This window comes from Salvelinus sp. IW2-2015, linkage group LG24, assembly GCF_002910315.2.
Source record: "Salvelinus sp. IW2-2015 linkage group LG24, ASM291031v2, whole genome shotgun sequence".
In the NCBI taxonomy this organism is placed as follows: Eukaryota; Metazoa; Chordata; class Actinopteri; order Salmoniformes; family Salmonidae; genus Salvelinus; species Salvelinus sp. IW2-2015.
In genome coordinates, this window is record NC_036864.1 from 1,100,085 (window position 1) to 1,121,195 (window position 21,111).

Here is a 21,111-nt window from a genome sequence, read left to right on the forward strand (position 1 = left end):
GATACGTTCATTAGAGTTAACAGCCTCAGAAATTGCAGCCCAAATATATTCTTCACAGAGTTCAAGTAACAGACACATCTCAACAACTGTTCAGAGGAGACTGTGTGATTCAGGCCTTCATGGTCCACTTCCTTGGGCCAAGAAACACGAGCAATGAACATTAGACCGGTGGAAATCTGTCATTTGGTCTGATGAGTCAAAATTTGAGATTTTTGGTTCTTTTTGGTCCTTTGCTGGTGACACCGTCAGTGATTTATTTATAAATCAAGGCACACTTCACCAGCATGGCTACCACAGGATTCTGCAGCGATACGCCATCCGATCTGGTTTGCGCTTAGTGGGACTATCATTTGTTTTTCAAGAGGACAATGACCCAACACACCTCCAGGCTGTGTAAGGGCTAATTGACCAAGAAGGAGAGTAATGGGGTGCTGCATCAGATGACCTGGCCTCCACAATCACCCGACCTCAACCCAATTGAGATGGTTTGGGATGAGTTGGACCGCAGAGTGAAGGAAAAGCAGGCAACAAGTGCTCAGCATATGTGGGAACTCCTTCAAGCTGGTTGAGAGAATGCCAAGAGTGTGCAAAGCYKTCATCATGGCAAAGGGTGTCTACTTTGAAGAATCTAAAATATTWAATATATTTTCATATATATAACACTTTTTTGGTTACTACATGATTCCATATGTGTTATTTCATAGTGTTTATGTCTTCACTATTATTCTACAATGTAGAAAATAGTAAAAATAAAGAAAAACCCTAGAATTAGTTGGTGTGTCCAAACTTTTGACTGATACTGTATATTTTCCTGTGTTCTTTATCTCTCCAATACAGTACAGGGAGCAGCTAGGACCCTCTCCCTCTCTCTCTCTCTCTCTCTCTCTCTCTCTCTCTCTCTCCCTAATTGCCCCCTGACCCCCTTTCGCCATCTCTCTCTCGTTCTCACATACACATTCTTAAGATATTCCGTAACAGTGCAGAAGGACTTGTTAACTACCGTGCCGACATTTGTCCTGTGTGTTAGGGAGGGTTAGCAGGGAATAACAGGCGAACTGTGATCTCTTATCGAAACAACACGACAGACCACAACAGATGTCACAACCGTCAGCGTTAATATGAATGATTACAAGGTCACAAATACTTGGTCCCAAAAGGCACACTATTCCCTACATAGTGCACTACCTTTGACCTGGGGCCCATAGGGCTGTGGTCAAAAGTAGTGCAATACTTAGGGAATAGTGTGCCATTTGGGAAGCACTCAAAATGAATTGTTTTCATGTCATGCTTTTAAATATATGTCATTCGTATGAATAATACATATGTTTCTTAGGGAGTTCTAGAAACTGGGGTTGTTCTGTTGTCTTTGATCTAGATGCAGTGACGTCCCTCGGAATGTCCTCCACGGGCTAAAAGGGAAAAAAAATGAAATGATGAAAGAATGTTATGGAATGATTATGCGTGTGATTAAATAATATTGGAGACCCGGAGGGCTAAGAAAGTAATTGTGAAATAAAGAGTTTCTCCACACTGGAAGATCTGTGCAAGGACCAATTGCTGTCTGTCTCTAGTTGCTGTCTGTCTCTAGACGTTGACAAATGAAGTAATTACATTTGTGTGAATCTGTGGGATTGGTTGTCACTGGATAGTGGAATGGTGTTAGCTAACACTCATTACTGAGATTCACTTGAGGGGCTGATAAATCTGTCAGACTATCATATTAATGAATTTCACCATAATACCCCCACAACCCTATTTTGGTTGATTAAAGGGATTACCTGTTTCTCTATGCTAAATATGATCAATATTATGTCATTTTCTGTATGGTAGGAGTAACTGCTTTTCCAACCAAACACTATCCTCTACAGCGCGCACACAACACACACACACACACCACACACACACACACACACACACACACACACACACACACACACACACCACACACACACACACACACACACACACACACACACACACACACACACAGGCAACGCTGGCTCTCTTATAGCATAGGCTTCTCATTAACATCAAGGAAATGGCACCCTATTTCATATTTACTTCTGACCAGGGCCCATAATGCTCTGGTCAAAAGCAGTGTGCTGTATAGAGGAGAGGGTTCCATTTGGGACACAGCCATGATTACAGGATCTCTGTTGTTCCACTGTAATGGGTATTCCATATTCTAACCCCGAGGTGCTCCACTTACTGTAGATAACTCACATGCCATGCCAGTGTCACTGTTACAATTAAACACTTTATCACATGCTTAAGGGTTAGGGACAGGGTTAGAGGGAGAGAGAGGGAGGACAGAGGGAGAGAGTTATGAGAAAGGAGGGAGAGAGGGGGGGAGAGAGAGAGAGAGAGGGAGTGAGAGAGAGAGGCAGAGAAAGCGAGAGAGAGAGAGAGAGATTCCCCCATCCAGAAGCTGCCAGGCTTAACCAAGCCATGTTTCACATGTAGAAAAGTATCAGCTGGAATTACACTGCTACAGCTGAATGGATACCTTCAGGCTTCACTTCCTGGTTCTCTCTTACAGAAAATGTCTTATAGGGGTGTCTTATCCCTTCTCTCTCTGTTTCTCTCTCTCCTCTATCACTTCTCTTATCTCCCTCTTCTCTCTCTCCCTTTCTTCCTCGCTCTGTCTTCCTTTTTCTTTTCCTTTCCATTATTCCTCGTAATAATATCACATAACACGACATAACGTTATCCAGAATGTGTGTGGAATGCCATTTCTTACAATACTCAACTCTGCATTCCGAAATGACATTGTCAGAACAAACAGTAAGACCTACCGCAAATGAGAGCATGCTGAGATGTGCATATCGATCACATAAATTGCTAAATATAAAATAAATACCATATAGTCCAATGATTCCAGTCCAGAAATGGCCTATGATTGATGCAAGCCTAAAAAAACACCCGTGGGTCCATCAGTAACCGCTGCTGTAACACAATCCGTTGTGACAAGTGTCCAGGTAATGCAATGTATGGCATACTGCCAAGAGAAGACAGACTGTCCCATTTTACCCAGACCTGAGAATGAGCCATACATTTCAACACGTGCTCATATCTAACTGTGGGTGAAGTGCTGCTGTCCGTCTGCCATATAGATAGATGTAGATGGAAGATAGAAGATGGTATATAGATGGCATTTACCATACAGTGCACTGGATTTATAGCTCTTGTGTTTCAACTACTAAAACATGTCGCAGGGCCACAACCTGATATAATATCTTCAGCTCAACGATCCTAACATTAGCCCTGACAGTCATAACGATAATGCACTTATTAAAACTTCATAGTATAGGTCTGTTATCGTGTGACGCGTGTGTGGGGCTCCGTGGCAGGACAGCGACAATTGATTGACTAGAGTTGACTTCAACACCATTAGGTGCCCCAGCAACATGCATCAACCAGGCACAGTTCCTTATTCTGCAGATTAACTACCTCTCAGGCACAGAGATGAATGGTCCTGTCTCGTCTAATGTAATATTTGTTTCTCCTTCTTGAAGTCTCCACTCCGCTAGTGTCCGTCTCCATCTGACTTCCTCATTGTATTACCTCACACTTTATTCCCGAGACAGACTGTGGATCTGTGGGTCGGCGGACCGAACGTTTTCATCCATCTGCTTTTGTCTCATTTTTCTAATGTGTTTTTTCTTTTCTTTTTTCTTTGCTGTAAGCTCTCTCTCTCCCTCTCTCCACCCCTCTCTCCCTCTCTCTCTCTATCCACTTTGCTGGCGTCTCCTCTCTGCTCCAGACGTTTGCTGTCGTGGGCCTGTGAGCTGTCTGTCTGTGACGGGGCTAGGGCCCTCCAGGAATTCAAAACGCCACTGTGGCATTTTTTTTCTTCAAAGCGATTGCTTTTTTTTCAATAATAAAGAGAAGTAGCTCTAACCGTCCTCTGTGAATGGATTTACTCTCCCTCAGCGAATCAAATGTACTTTCTCTTGCTCTCTCTCCAAGTGTCCAGACAGGACCCCAGGTGTATTTGATCCTGTGTGTTTCTGTTGTTATAAGTCATTGTGTAACTAAACGATCACTCTATATGCCTATCAATGATCAAACTTGTAAGTTACAGTGAAGGCACTAAACTCATCAGGGTGTAATGTCAATACCCATGCATTATGCATGCTGTTTTAATGCCTATCAAAAATATATTACACTCATATCAACTCATGATGCGAGTGACATGCAGCATTTAACCAGGAATCATCTCTATAATTGATGACAGACTCACTGATGCCAGAGCTAAATACAAACACATGTAGGCTAGTTTGTTCACTCATATCATGCTTCATGAACAACATGTGTAGACCGACAGTGAAACGGTTACTTACGACGCACGTGGGTGAAACGGTTACTTACGGCGCACGTGGGTGAAACGGTTACTTACGGCGCACGCGACTAATAAAATGTGCTTTGATTCGTTATCAGTTACATCTCTGAGAAGGTAAACAAACTAGCGTACGTGTATGTTTGATATTACATTCTGTTTTTCTATACAGGTGTCAGTTACATCAGCTTTCACATTGAGAGACAGAGGCTTTCGAGAGACAACATGGTCTCAATTGAATACGTCGAAAATAGTGACGTTGAACCATTGTAGTCATTCATAACCCAAGCTGATATGTTAGTTTGGCGAGAACACAGCACAAGATACCAGCACTCTACCCTGTGAAAGCAACTTAATGTGAACTGCTTTCACAACTATCACCCCTTTATAGGCCCTTTATAGGCCCAAAGGATCTGTTAACATGTAATCTAGTCAACAAACCTCTCTTGTGGTGACCCTACGCAGGCAGTAGGGGATGTGCAGTTTTCAGAAGCTGCAGTTTCACTACAGAGCTACGAATGTCAACAATATCCATCTCTTTATCTCATTCAACAGACAAGCTGGTAGTTTATAGTGTAACAGATTTGATTTTCTCAAAAAACACAATGTAATCGTCTGCATAATTTCCAATCCCCCATATATTAATATACATTTCTTATTTTCTTAAATATCTTTTCATTCTTTATTATTTTCCCCTAACCCTACCACCCTCATGTATTTGGAGTAAACTAATGGACAACAACACTTAGGCTTCTACTTCCAGCTTATACACACTATATACATTTTGCAGACATGGTACATTTTACACTAGTTATCTTTTTCATTTATTTTTAGCCTTCAGCTACCCTCAACCCCTCCMATGTGTTATGTTTGTTTGTGTTTGTGTGTTGTGGTCATCTGTAAACATAAACAACCGTGGTGACAGAGATGGATTGTCATGCTGGTTTATTTCATTAGGCTATTCTCCTGTGTGTTTCCAAAATGAATTGCTGGAACAGATGGAGCCAATAAATACGATGGTGATATGTAGAAGATGGACACTGGGCTTGTAATTGAATAGCGTGTCTTTATTTGTCCTAGGTGTTACCAGGTATGAGGTATTGGAATAGCAGATTGAAAAGGCAATAGTCATTGATTTTCCCATTACACAGAGAACAACATAGAATGTTGTGGTGTCTCTCTGAATTCATTTTGTTTGTACTTTTATCCTGGACCAAAGAAACAGGATCATTACTTCTCTAGAAGACTGGATTTATAAGCAATTAGAAACAATCAATATTCCGATATATTTGAGCTGCATCCAGCAATGTCAAAGACATATCTGATTATGCTCATGAACTTATTTTAGGATCGTCAAAGGGATAGTTTGTTAAAGATAATCGTTAAGGGATTTGATCAGACTTGGATTCCATCGGTGGTACTCTGGTAATACAGGCAATGGAAAAAGATACAGTATTTGAGCCACATCCACCAATATCACCAGGCTAATAAATATCAAAGACAAATCATAAAAGGGATCATCAGTTATTAATGGAYGTGAACAGTATCAGCAGTAGATTACTATGTCATCAGTGAGAAGCATTACTCTGTTACCACACTGCTGTGATGGATGCTCACGCATTATATACCAACTAGGATTTCATCACTAAACAATATTTTATGAGTCACAAAAGACTCATCTTCTGCCAACATTTCTCTGGCCCATCTGTGATACATACATGAACACCACAGAGCTGAGGAACTTCCTCCACATCCTATATGACACCCATGGTCACACCATTCGGTAAAGTAGCTCCATTTTCCACACAGAGATGCATTATGCTCTTTCTTTCTCCTTTCTGTTGGTGAAAACCTCCACAAGTTTGATAGTTATAGATGTACATGTGGACAGTGGCTCAATTTCTATACCCAGAAAAATGCCCTTCGTGCAATGTCAGAAATAGAATACGATGTTCAAATGCAGGCTTGTTTACCTACTGGTGCTGCTTGGATTTTGAGGGCAGTTCCTTGTCATCTTGCTGCAGAGATTTCAACACATCAAACACGTTTCTCAGGCTAGGTATCAGGGGCTTGGGTTATCAGATGATATCATATTGGGTTTTCCCCATGAACGCCCTGAGGCCTGAGTCTACAGTGCTGAGTCTACAGTACCGAGGCTACAGCGGGATACAGAAGGCTGTGTTCCCCATGCAGCGTTCGAAGGCCAGTACAATATTATTGATTCAGGTAGAGCAAGCAGACTGAGACATGTAGATAAACAAACAGAACAGAGAGCATTAGAAGATGCTCCATCTAAGACAGTGGGATATCTGTGGGTGTGTGTGCTGGTGTTCGGAGTGAGCCGGGTATGCGGTGTGCTGAGTGACGTGCGTGCTGAGAATGTGGGTGTGAGTCAGTGGGTGTCTAAAGTGAACGGGGATGTGTGGTGGGCTGTAATGACTACTGAAGACGTGTGGGGCGGTAGTGACTCATAGTGGTGTGTTATAGGGGCTGGTGGTGCTGTCGGCCTATCGATGACAGCAGGTGTTACATCAGGACCAGRCATGATTCATCTGCTACTGCTGGATTTGACCCTGGGGGTGGGAGGTGCAGAAGGGGAGAAGGGACAAACTGTACAGGCTTCCCTTCACCCACCTTCTCCCTCTCCGATCTCTCTCACGATCAGCATAAGCACCCTGAGAAACAATATGCTCCTGAGATCTTACTTATAGACTGACTCCCACACAACACACTGAAACAGCACACACACACACACACACTAACACACTTTTCCCATTCAGATACATGCAGTGATAATGATCCAGCGGCATCAACATCCCGACCTAACCTCCCAGTACAGCTTGTTAATAGCCCAGCGTTTGTTCTACTTTGCACGATCACAACCACCTGACTGATATTCATGTAGTAACCCCACAGAGGACCCCAGTCACACACGTTCCGATGGTTCTAACTAGCACCGGGCTAACGTTATTGGCATTTAGACTTTTATCTCTATGGCCTCATCGTTAGCAATTCAACGCCAACAAGCAGAGCCAATGAATGAGTAAAAAATGTATATCACTGGAACAAACCAACAAACGCATCTCGAGTCACATCCAGAGGAGGGAGCTACAGTGCACTGAAAAAAAACTGTCTCTTTAACTAAATATATGTGTGTGTAGTTCACTTAAAAACAATAAATATTATCAGTGGCTAAGGACATATTTTAAACGTAATCAGGACATCCATGGGAATGAACTAACCCCAGTCTTTGACATGCTGTTGGTGAATTAAGCTGAAGTGTCATCTCGTTAGTGTGCAGCCTTGTGTGTGTCTCTCTCTCACACCCACACACACAGACACAAGCACCACACCTCCCTCACGCTCCCTCCCTCTCTAACGTTCTCTCTCTTTCTCTCTCTCTCCCTCCTCTCTCTCTTCTGCTCTTTCTCTCTCTCGCCTCTCTCTCTCCTCCCCTCTCCCTCTCTCTCTCCTCTCTCTCTCGCTCTCTCCTCTCCTCTCCTCTCTCTCTCTCTCTCTTCTCCTCTCTCCTCTCTCTCTCTCTCTCCTCTCTCTCTCTCTCTCTCTCCTCTTCTCTCTCCTCACTCTCAGCCTGTGTTTGTGCAGATCTCACCAGTGAGATGCTAATTTGAGAGACATTTACCATATGAGTCACAGTCATAATCACAGACCTTCCATTTATTTCCTCTCAGCCGCTTACGGTCACACTCGTGAGAAATAGGTGTCACGCGGAGCATGACCGGTGTGTGTGTGTGTTTATGGTCATAATACCCAAGTCCGATGACATTGCTCTGTAATATATGCTAATTACAAAATAGACTAGATTCTCTTTAGCCCTAATACTGTTGGACACCTCTCATGGATGTCCTAGATGGCTACAATGATGCCAAGTAGCGTGAAAAGGAGGAGCAGCTTTAATGGGGAAATGGATGGAGGAGATACTGGATGAAGCAGGACCCTGGACACACGCACCAGGCCTCCAGTGCGCCTCCAGAGTCCGGTATGTCCTGTTCCTCCTCCCCGACTCGCCCTGAGGTGCGTGTCCTCAGCCCGGTGCCACCAATACCAGGCCTCCAGTGGCGCCTCCAGAGTCCAGTACTTCCTGTTCCTCCTCCCCAAACTCGCCCTGAGGTGCTGTCCTCAGCCCGGTTCCACCAGTCCGGCACCACGCATCAGGCCTCCAGTGCGCTTCCACAGTCCAGTACGGCCTGTGCCTCTTCCCTGCACTCGCCCTGAGGTGCATGTCCTCAGCCCGGGTACCACCATTTCCAGCACCACGCATCAGGCTTCCAGTGCGCTTCCATAGTCCAGAGCTTCCGGGGACAGTACCCAGTCCAGAGCTTCCGGCGACAGTACCCAGTTCAGAGCTTCCGGCGACAGTACCCAGTCCAGAGCTTCCGGCGACAGTACCCAGTCCAAAGCTTCCGGCAACAGTACCCAATCCAGAGCTTCCGGTGACGTTTCACAGTCCGGAACTCCAACGACGGGCCACAGTCCGGAACCTCCACATTGACGGCCACAGTCCGGAACTCCAACTACGGGCCACAGTCCGGAACCTCCACGACGGGCCACAGTCCGGACCTCCAAACGACGGGCCACAGTCCGGAACCTCCAACGACGGGCCACAGTCCGGAACCTCCAACGACGGGCCACAGTCCGGAACCTCCAACGGCCACAGTCGAACCTCCACGACGGCCACATCCGGAACCTCCAACGACGGGCCACAGTCCGGAACTCCAACGACGGGCCACAGTCCGGGGCCTCCAGCGACGATCTCCAGTCCGAGCTTCCAGCGACGATCCCCAACTCGGAGCTCCAGCGACGATCCCCAGTCCGGGCCTCCGTGACGATCCCAGTCGGGGCCTCCAGCGATGATCCCCTTCCCGGGTCTCTAGCGATGGTCCCCAGCCCGGGTCTCCAGCGACGGTTCCCAGTCCGGGTCTCCAGCGACGGTCCGCCCGGGGTCTCCAGCGACGGTCCCCAGCCCGGGGTCTCCAGCGACGGTCCCAGCCCAGGGTCTCCAGCTACGGTCGATGATCCGCAGTCCAGAGCCTCCGCGATGATCCACGATCCGGATTTACAAAGGCGGAGGGATCAGTGTAAAGAGGGGGCGGTGTCCAGAACCAGAGCCACCACGAGAGGTAGATGCCCACCCGACCTCCCCTATAAGTTCAGGTTTGCGGTCGGGAGTCTGCACCTTGGGGGGGGGGGGGTACTGTCATGCCCTGACCTTAGTTATCTATGTTTTCTTTATTATTTTGGTTAGGTCAGGGTGTGACGAGGGTGAGTATGCTTGTTTTGTATTGTCTAGGGTTTTTTGTATGTCTAGGGTGTTTGTAAGTCTAGGCATATGTATGTCTATGGTGACCTGAATTGGTTCCCAATCAGAGGCAGCTGTTTATCGTTGTCTCTGATTGGGGATCATATTTAGGTTGCCATTTTCCCTTTTGGTTTTGTGGGTTCTTATTCTATGTTTAGTTGCCTGTCTGCACTAGCCATATTAGCTTCACGGTTCGTTTTGTTATTTTGTTCGTGTTGTTCAGTGTTCATTCTTTAAATAAAGAAGAATGTACGCTGATCACGCTGCGCCTTGGTCTCCTCCCTACGACAGCCGTGACAAATGATGAGCCTGGAAAATAATTGGCTAATTGTTTTAGGGGGTAATTGTTTCCAAAAATCCTGTTACTGAAAGCATATCTATAATCTGTAACTCCTTGTCCATCCATCCAAATTGTTTAATGTGTGGATATCTGTATAGAAACCGTCTAAAACTCTTCTCCAAACCGGCACCTATAACTCCGCTGTGTTATAGGTCCCAGTTTGGATTTTTGGGGGGGGCTCAGATGGTTTCTATACAGATAGCCACACATTATACAATCGGGATTGTACAATCGGGATTATACAAGGATTATACAAGGAGTTACGGATTATAGATATGCATTCAGTAACAGGATTTTCAGAAACAAGTACCGCCTTAAAACATTTTGCCAGTTATTTTCCAAGCTATATATGGCTAGATTGTCCTTATTTTAATGCTGCCATTTCCTGACAAACATTATATGAAGTCTTATAATGCGATATGGCCAAAATATCATATCATTATATATATGTAACATTCTTTACAGTGTGACGGTATTTGATGGTATTTTATGTTTTTGAATAGTAAAAGTTCTAAATATGCTTCATGAGTAGTTGTCACGCCCTGACCATAGAGAGCTTTTTATTCTCTATGTTGGTTAGGTCGGGGTGTGACTAGGGTGGGTCATCTAGGTGATTATGTTTCTATGTTGGCCTGGTATGGTTCCCGAATCAGAGGCAGAGGTTTGTCGTTGTCTCTGATTGGGGATCAAATTTAGGCAGCCATTTCCCCTTTGTGCTTTGTGGCATCTTGACTATGTACTGTATAGTTGCCTGTGAGCACTATAGTATCTTCATATTTCGTTTTGCTATTTATTGTTTTGTTTTGCTGTGAGTTTCACCTGGTAATAAAAAGATGTGGAACCCAGATCACGCTGCGCTTTGGTCCAGTTATTATGACGAGCGTGACGGTAATTCATGACCCTAGGGTGGCCACACAAATTAAAAGTGATTTCAATGGGTCTTTCTCCATTCTGATGGTTTTATTCTGTTCAATCCAACTCCAACAACAACAATTTCACGAATTCTGTAATTTCCTGCACTCATTTGTTAGCATTTCCACACTGTGCCACTGTGCATGATATGGGCAAAATATCTAGGCCTAATTAAATGGTGAACTGTTGGAATCATGGAAATAGAATGCTTATTCTAACTCTATAGCTGGAAAATACACTAAATGTCCCAACAATTTGGACACCTTCCTAATATTGAGTTGCACCGCCTTTTGCACTCAGAACAGCCTCAATTCGCCAGGGAATGGACTCTACAAGGTGTCAAAAGCATTCCACAGAGATGCTGGCACTCCAATGCTTCCCACAGTTGTGTCAAGCTGACTATATGTCCTTTGGGTGGTGCACCATTCTTGATACACACAGGAAACTGTTGAGCGTGAAAAACCCAGTAGCATTGCAGTTCTTGACAAACTCAAGCCGGTGCGCCTGGCACCTACTACCATACCCAGTTCAAAGGCACGTACATATTTTGTCTTGCCCATTCACCCTCTGAATGGCACACATACACAATCCATGTCTCAATTGTCTCCAGGCTTAAAAATCCTTCTTTAACTTGTCCCCTCACCTTCATCTACATTGTTTGAAGTAGATTTAATAGGTTACATCAATAAGAGATCATAGCTTTYACCTGGATTCACCTGGTCAGTATATGCCATGGAAATAGCAGGTGTCCCTAATGGTTTGTATACTCAGTGGAGTGGGCAGCACTTTGAATATATTGTTATTTGACATGACAATGAATGACCAAGCCAGGGAGGAACTATTGTGAAAGAGTAGGAACCAAAGTGTTGGTCAGTGTTTCCCAGAGGACCCTAATTAGATGTTAGATGACATGTTTTCTCTTATTTCATGTAGCTAGCACAAGCTAACATATTTATGCTTTGCCTATTCCTCTCTGATTTCCAAGATACCATTGCACAAACAACATGGTGATCTTTGCCTACACCAGAACTGGTATCAGGCTGTATGAGCTAGCTACGTTTGCTTTGACTATTTGTACATTTAGCAAGCTAGCTAGCCAGCTTACTTACATTAGCGGCTAACACAATTTATTTTACTCACAACTTGCTAAGAAAAGACAAACTAGCTGTTTGCAGACAATAAGATACACAAACTAATTGTGTAAATATAGACCGCTTGTGGATTTATATTAAGAACCAAAGTGGAAATCCATGTTGTTGTTAACATCTTGTTGCATCTGACCATGCATACAGTGTGACGGCATGGCAAGTGCTCGTGACTCCGTGGTTGTTTGGTTGAGCCACAACTTGAGTGACGGGGCAGGGCTTGGTGTGGGAAGCGCATGGGGAAGCGACATGCAGGAGGAAAGAGAGAGAGAGACGCCTCGAGTAGCAAACGGAGTCAACTAAAAAAATGGACATTACACGTGCCAGTGTGGCGTATCACATTTAACAAACCAAACACTGAAATATCGTTATAGAAGGTAAAGTAAAAACCCATACCGGTCCGTGCATCACTACCGGTAAAATACAGTACACCGCCCAGCCCTAGTCCAAACCCTCTCATCCAGCTGATGTAATCACACACAGGCTGTACTTTCATCTCATACCCAGCATAACAATTATGGATCAGCTCTGGCTATATTTCTGTTCTGTGACTCACAGAAGAGAAGCATGCCATCTGTTGGTAACGGGGTCTGTTGGTAAGCCAGTCCAGTCAGGTTCTGAGATTCATGTCAGAGACCACAAGTAGGTCAGGGCACTGCTTCAGAAGCCATTTTGGATAGGGGGAAGAGTGCAGGAGAGACAAGTGAAGGTAGACAGGAGAGTACAGTAGAGGCAGCCTAGGACGAGAGGGACAGGACTGGACAGGAAACGGGTAAGGACAGACAAGAGGGACAAGCCAGGACAAGGAAAGGGACAGCGGAAGGAGTCAGACCATGGTAGAAAAGACAAGCCAGGAGGGAAGAAATGTACAAAAACAGGTAGGTCAGAAATCATCAAGGAAAGGGACACAGGAAACAGGTGTAAAATCAAGTTAGAGACAAACAGCTGTTTAACAGTATGGAGGATCAGTATGGCTCTGTAGACTGCTGACCAGAGCAAACAGCCAACATTGCAAAAGAGAACCTCCCTCTACATTTTTTCTTCATCTCGTCAATACCAGAATATGTGGGGAATCTAGTTTCAGGCTTTTCTTTTACACCTGTTACGTTAGGTTTCCACAGAGGAATAGTTTCTACACACACACTTACACACACAGACACACATTGATCTGAGACATCCAGAGAAACACTGGCCAATGATTAAACAGCCACAGTCTCTGTGTGATCGAAACACACAGGCCGTTCATTCTCAAGACAAAAGAGAAGAAAATGAAAAAGCGGATTCAATTCCCTCCTCGACTTTTGCTGCAGCCTATAATGAACCTAAGACCCTGGAAGAGGAGAGGAAATGAGTCCCATGTAGCTCAGTTGGTAGAGCATGGCTCTCGCAATGCCAGGGTTGTTGGTCAATTCCCATCGGGTCCCAGGAGGAAAATGTATGCACTCACTACTGTACCTCGCTCTGGATAAGAAGCTCTGCTAAATTACAAGTACGTTCAATGAAATTYTAGCGAAAAGGAGGGATCTGTTTGTGTGGTAAATGTGCCCCTAGTCGTTAGCTTAAGTGCTAATAAAATGGCTTAGCTTGTAATACGCTTATCGTGGTTAATGCACAACGAATGCTTCCTTTCCCATACGCTTTCACACATAACCCATAGTGCCAGCTGGAGATCACTCTCAAGTGAATAATACTGGCATGGCATGCTATCCTTTCATGGTCAGAATACACAGATGAGTTAGGGCCGGCCAAGAATGTCTCTCTCTTAGATGACATTTTATCTCAATGAGACTAACCTGGGTGGGCTAAATAAAGATGAGATAAAATGTAGATTTTTCATTCATGGTATTTTCTTCATTTAAATGTGATGATGATGAAGAAGCTTCCACCTAATGAGTGTATCACAGTCCAGTGCAATCCAGCTGCAACCAGGTGAAATACGGCAATGATCTAATAGCACAAACAGTGGCTGATGCGTGATTGCCCTTTCCACAGGATGATGGTAATGAAGTATGCCACCAACTTGACAATTCCACACATCCAACAGAGTGAGTGTGCTAGTCTTATTATAAACTGTGTCCTTATAAGGAAATTATTAGTTGCCTGTGTGTGTGTGTGTGTGTGTGTGTGTGTGTGTGTGTGTGTGTGTGTGTGTGTGCGTGCGTGCGTGCGTGCGTCCCTGTCCGTGCGTGCGTGCGTGCGTGCGTGTGTGTGTGTGTGTGTGTGGTGTGTGTGTGCGTGCGTGTGTGTGTAATTGTGCATACGTGCGTGGGCGCGTTCTTGCATGAGATCTGAACTGTTATCCAATAGCCTACTTTTGAAACGATATTAGTTCGACTGCAATGGCAAAACCAATAACCCTTGAAGTGATTTCCGATATTGCTGTCGCATAATTTTCATGCCAAAGCAGTAGACAGTGACACCACGGTAACCCTATAGTCTACGGCAGCAGCACTCTCTCAATATGAACCAATATGACCAGGGAAAACGAGCCAGAGCTAGAGGACTTACCGCAGTAGATGATTAAGAGACTGGTCAACAGTATCACAGCCCAGAAAGTTGAAGACATCCTTGGCCATGGGCTGGCATCCTTACGTTTAGTCAACCTCAAAGCCGGAGCCATTGAACAGAGCGATACCCTCTCACAAAAATCAAAAGTAATTTCACCAGCCAGGTCTTCCTCTTACGACGCGCCTCTCTCCACGTGTAATCCTTGGAAAAAACATGTTGAGAACGAACCTCTCATTGCAAAAGCTCTCATATGGCTATGCAGCCGGTGCGTAAAAAATGTAGCATCTTCTTGAGGTTCACAGCTGACGAAAAAAAGGTGTCTTGGAACGCTTGGGAACTCACATGTGACGCAATTAAATGTTTCGTATTCCAAAGAGAACCCACTTCTCAGTGATATTTGTAGAAGTAACAGGCTAGTTCAGGAGAATCAGGAGAATAGGTTTGGCATCCTGAAATCGCAGTATGATCTCCATTATGATTGCTATAAAGGATTGAAAGATGCAATCACGTGTACCGCAACGTCGTAAAGCTCCTCKAATTCAACTGTGGTAGAGGATGTGTGAATCGTTTAGGCTCCCAGGTAAAGAAAAACACTGGACATATGTAGTTCGTCAACAATGTCCTTTTAAAACTGATAAAGAATAGCATATGGGATCTACCCTAGAAAGAAAGTCCTTAGAGATCACACGTCACTATCGACTGTCCTCAAACCCAAACTTGTAGATGATCACCATCATGCGCGCCGTTATTCTATACTGGTAGAATAAAACGGAGGATGGAGAGAGAAATAACGAGAGAGAGTGTGAGAGAAGTAGAGAGTGAGCGCAGGATGCGTCGTCAATTCCCTCCAAATGATTTTGAGACTAGAATGTGCGTTATATCGCCGGAATAAAATAATGTTCGGAAAAATAAAACTACATCAAAAATCTATCACCAATAAACATCTAATAACGTGGTTCTTGCTGTATGTACAGGACAAACAGCAAGCAGCCCWCCCTAAACTCACATACTGGGATGCTCACAGGTGGCGCGTGTGTGTGTGTTGATTTTTAGGCTAGAGTACAGGCTGTATCTGTTAATGCATTTCCTGGAAATAATCAAAATCACACACATACATATCAAACACAACATTGTTTCATCTCTACTSAACATAGTTTATGTCCTATAGTGTAGAAACATATCAAGAATGTCAGAGGCCGTTACTTGATTGATAGTGCCTAAACATATCCCATGGCAACTGTGTCCAAGCCGGCCATAACTCGAAGTTCAGCCCCACTTCTACTGGACAGCGCCCCGACTGCATATCAGCACCATGTGTCTACTGGACAGCGCCAGCGATGGTCGAATAGCAGAAGAGAAGTGCTGTACATTTTTGTTTTTAGGGTTTGAGCCACTATGCATTAATTACCATGAAATTACGACCTGATTCATTATATCTAATTAATTAATGCCCTATATTCGAAATATTATATATTTTTTTATAGTAGGGATTGTATTTCTACTATAAGGCAGTGTGTGGGCCATAGCATCTTTGAGTGGTTTATAGGCCTATCTCTTGGTTAGCATTGGCCTACAAACCATTCAAAGACGCTATGAACTGGGCCCACATACTGCCTTACCATAAATATAGAATCCCTATTAGAAAAAGTATTATATTTCTATGGGCCTTACTCTCTTACATACTTCAGTGATCTGAAAGACCCAGAACTCAGAGTTATGCTTAGTTATTCTAACAGACAAGCACTGAGTCTGAATACTATTTTCCACTACATCAATTCCACCCTCCCCCTCTCTCTTCCCACATCAGGACTTAAGCATTTAAAATTCTAAGCCTGTTTTAAATGGAAAGCAGTGCATGAATAGATAGTTGGAATGAGAGCCAGAGAGAGAGAGAGAGAGGGGAAGGGAGAGAGAGCGGTTGGCACGGTGCCCGCACTATGCTGGCAGTGGATCAGGTACAGCGGGCCTGGCCGCGCCTTGGCACGAGGCACACTCACCCAGCGCTCGCTGCATTAATTCCAGCCAGGAGACAGGGCAGGAGGTGTGGCCTACATATGTTTTTAACTCCCTCACTTTTTTCTGATTGGTTTTTCCAAGCGCCAAATGTACAGTCTGTTGATAAGGGTAGAAATGACTAGGGATGAATAAACAGGGGTATGGTAGAAAAGATAAACCTTGTTGTGAATGAGTAGCTTAAGCTGCAACCCATGACTGATGGCATTCCCCTGTAATAGCATGATCACAGCACATTTATTCTGAGTATTGACGGGAAGAAGCTTGATCACATAAGCATCGTCCATACAGAAATAGGCCTATATAGTTCATTCAAAAATCAGGTATTAGTCATTCAATTAGCATTTTGTTATTCTGAAAGTGTGACCAAAGCTCTTCTTGTATTCTCTTCCTAAAAGTTTGTGTTAGAGTTTGAAAACTCTATGTCTCCCTATTCCAGTACACTAATTCTGCTCTCAAACATTCTCAGGTCACAATCTTCAGATTTTACAGACTCCTTCCTGAAGTTTTGTTATTAGTTTTCGGGTTGTGTCCTTTGGTGCAAAGACAGGGTTCTGTCCTGGGCTTATCTGTTCTGTATGAAACCCAGACCCAGGCTGTGTCCCAAATGGATGGCTATTCCCAATACAGTGCACTCCTTTGACCAGGGCCCATATTAGATGCAYTATGAAGGGAATAGGGTGTCATTTGGGATGCAWTTCTCGCCCTCCCTGTGGTGCTTCTGTTCTGGTAATACACCACTTAGTAGGGAGCCTCTCCTGATGCTACCTCACGCATCCGTCTGTGACAGGGTGCATCCCAAATGGCACCCTATTTCCTACAGAGTGCACTACTTTTGACCAGAGCCTGGTCAAAAGTAGTGCACTATATAGGCAAAAGGGTGCCATTGGCGACGCAGACTTAGACCAACCTGACCTTCTCTCTCTGCTACTCTCTGCTATCCCTTTGATCTGCCTAGACGTGATGACTTCCTCTTTATTGGGTCTGGCTGGATGGCGAAGTGCCTCTGAACTCAGCGTGTCGCCCGCTAAGCTACGCAGGCCCACTGAGGACACTTCCTGKTGGGTGAGATTTACTATGCAAACCTACTAAACAGCAGGTGATGAGCCATGGTTAAAACAGAGCCAGGCCATTAGAGAGGAATAGTATTACAGCTACAGTATTATTGGTGTTTGGTGAAGTTGTTCCTAGTCACTGACCTTGGGTCTGTTTAGTATTTTCCCCACTAATGGTTAAGGCTAGGACTGGGGGTGGAGAAGATAATACTAGCTCTGCACCTAAACTTCCCCTGGAGCACACTATAATGTTCAAACAGGACCTCACTAATTCACTTTGATTCTAAATGATCCTGAGGTCCATGAGAAATGCAATCCATCCATGCATATCAGCTTACTCAGGTAGAATTTGTTCTCTGCTGCACTTGGAGATTTCAGAAGAAATACTTTTGTATGGTGTTGCATCCAGCAGGATAGACCCGCTTGTCTCCGGTGCTGTAGTTACAGTCTGCTACAGAGGACCTCCCAAATTAAGCCTCCAAACACAATCATTATCATGTTTGAGAAAGTCAAGTGGGTTGTTTCTAGCTGAATGTCCTAGTTCAAATCACAGTAATTATATATGGGTAGACTAGAATGTCTTTTGTTTTTTATTTAATTCATCACTTTGTTAATAATCAGGATAACATAGGCCTACTCTGCATCCCAAATGGCACTGTATACCCTATAGTGCACTACTTTTGACCAAAGCYCTACATAGGGAATAGGGTGTCATTTGAGACGCAAACATAAACATCCTGTACAATGTACAATACTAGCAGCCGGAACATACTGTAACAACATAATTAGACAGTGTCATTATACAGTACATGTTCCAATGCTGGAATTTTCTATGAATACCTGAGTGCCAACCGGGGTGACCGGGGCACTGGGCTGTGATGTGTGTGCGTTTTACTGTGTGTGTATTTGTGTGTGTGTGTGTGGCCCCTGATGTCTCTCTGCTCATATTGTGGGTGCTCTCTGATATTTTAAATTGGCGAGAGAGAGAGCGAGAGAGCGAGAGAGAGAGAGATGACTAAAAGCCTGGTTCATCTTTGAAAACATGTCATGCTAAGGTGAAAATGCAGTCCTTATGGCATTGCACAGTCCACATAACAATTGCCTGATAATCTAGACCAGTGGTTCCCAATCTTTTATAGTCTCATACCCTTCAAACATTCAACCTCCAGCTGCGTACCCCCTATAGCACCAGGGTCAGCGCACTCTCAAATGTTGTTTTTACCATCATTGCGAGCCCATAACACACTCTATACAATTCATTTATTAAACATAAGAATGAGTGTGAGACTTCCGTGCACGCAAYTTAGGAAATGGCTGCCTAGTTTTTTGTACAGCACATCGGTTTGGTATTTCCCCCCTAAATTCAAGTATTTACTCTGAGCCTTATACTAATTTACACAAAATGGAAAAGGGGAAAATAGGAAACGGTTGTGGAGCTGCAACAGTAGCCCGTAACAAGACAGCGGAAGATACAGTGGCAAGAAAAAGTATGTGAACCCTTTGGAATTACCTGGACTTCTGCATAAATTGGTCATARAWKWWGATCWGATCWWMWTYTAAGTCACCACAATAGACAAACACAGTCAGCTTAAACTAATAGCACACAAAYAATTATACGTTTTCATRTCTTTATTGAAYACACCGTGTAAACATTCACAGRGAACGGTGGAAAAAGTATGTGAACCCTTGGATTTAATAACTGGTTGACCCTCTTTTRGTAGCAATAACCTCAACCAAACATTTTCTGTAGTTGCGGATCAGACCTGCASAACGGCCAGGAGGAATTTTGGACCATTCCTTTTTACAAACTGTTTCAGTTCAGCAATATTCTTGGGCTGTCTGGTGTGAACCGCTTTCTTGAGGTCATGCCACAGCTTCTCATTCGGGTTGAGGTCAGGACTCTGACTGRGTYACTCCAGAAGGSATATTTCATTCTGTTGAAGCCATTCTGTTGTTGATTTACTTCTGGGTTTTGGGTCGTTGTCCTGTTGCATCACCCAACATCTGAAGAGCTTCAATTGTCAGATAGCCTAACATTCTCCTGCAAAATGTCTTGATAAACTTGGGAATTAATTKTTATGTCAATGACAGCAAGCTGTCCAGGCCCTGAGGCAGTAAAGCAGCTCCAAACCATGGTGCCCCCTCCACCATACTTTACAGTTGGCATGAGGTTTTGATGTTGGTGTACTGTGCCTGATTTCTCCACACATAGTGTTTTGTGTTCCTTCCAAACAACTCAACTTTAGTTTCATCTGTGTTTCATCTGTCCACAGAATATTTTGCCAGCAGCGCTGTGGAACATCCAGATGCTCTTTTGACAGCAGTGGCTTCTTCCGTTGCGTCCTCCCATGAATACCACTCTTGTTTAGTGTTTTACGTACCGTAGACTCGTCAACAGAGATGTTAGCATGTTCCATAGATTTCTGTGAGTCTTTAGCTGACACTCTAGGATTCTTCTTAACCTCATTGAGCATTCTGCGCTGTGCTCTTGCAGTCATCTTTGCAGGATGGCCACACCAAGGGAGAGTAGCAACAGTGTTGAACTTTCTCCATTTATAGACAATTTGTCTTACCATGGACTGATCAACATCAAGGCTTTTAAAGATACTTTTGCAACCCTTTCCAACTTTATGCACGTCAACAATTCTTCATCTTAATCTTCTGAGATCTCTTTTGATCGAGGCATGGTTCACATCAGGCAATGCTTATTGTGAATAGCAAACTTAAATTTGTGAGTGTTTTCTATAGGGCAGGGCAGCTCTAACCAACATCTCCAATCTCGTCTCAATGATTGTACTCCATGTTAGCTGACTCCTGACTCCAATTAGCTTTTGGAGAAGTCATTAGCCTYGGGGTTCACAWACTTCCAACCTACACTGTGAATGTTTAAGTGATGCATTCAATATAGACAAGAAAAATACAATAATGTGTGTGTTATTAGTTTAAGCWGACTGTGTTTGTCTGTTGTTGTGATTTAGATGAAGATCAGATCTAATTATATGACCAATTTATGCAGAATTCCAGATAATTCCAAAGGGTTCACATACTTTTTCTTGCCACTTTTTCTTGCCACTGTATAATCATCGACAAAACAGAGATGGCTAATGCTAGCGCAAATAAGCTAGCAGCTGCAAAAGAACCCTCATTTCGTGAGGTGATATAGGAGGAATTGAGCGAGGCGCTCACAGGCTTACGAGAGGAACTTCGAGAAGATGTTAGAAAATAACTAAATGAGTTCAAGAAGGACATTAACCAGAAACTCGAATAAAACAAATAAGAACTTCACAGCATATCTACAAGAATGGGGGATGCAATACAGCGCATTGCGGAAACGAACACATGGAACACTGCAGTCAAGGAAATACTTGAAAAGTATTTGAAAAGCCATCACGCACTWCAGGCAAAAGTGACAGAACTCTAAGGTTTTTCACTTCGAAACACCATTAGACTTTATTCCGTGGCAGAGGGCGCAGAAAAAG

General features: G+C 44.0%; 1 protein-coding gene across 1 annotated transcript in view; it reads right to left on the reverse strand.

Moving 5' to 3' along the window:
* The window catches only part of tafa5a (TAFA chemokine like family member 5a), a 165,698-nt gene extending 150,393 nt beyond the window's left edge, over positions 1–15,305 (reverse strand). The window contains exon 1 of the mRNA XM_023969735.2: positions 14,565–15,305. Within this exon, the coding sequence (XP_023825503.1) occupies positions 14,565–14,676 (112 nt within the window). The 5' untranslated portion in view covers positions 14,677–15,305. The remainder of the gene's footprint in view (positions 1–14,564) is intronic.
* Positions 15,306–21,111: the final 5,806 nt, after the last annotated feature.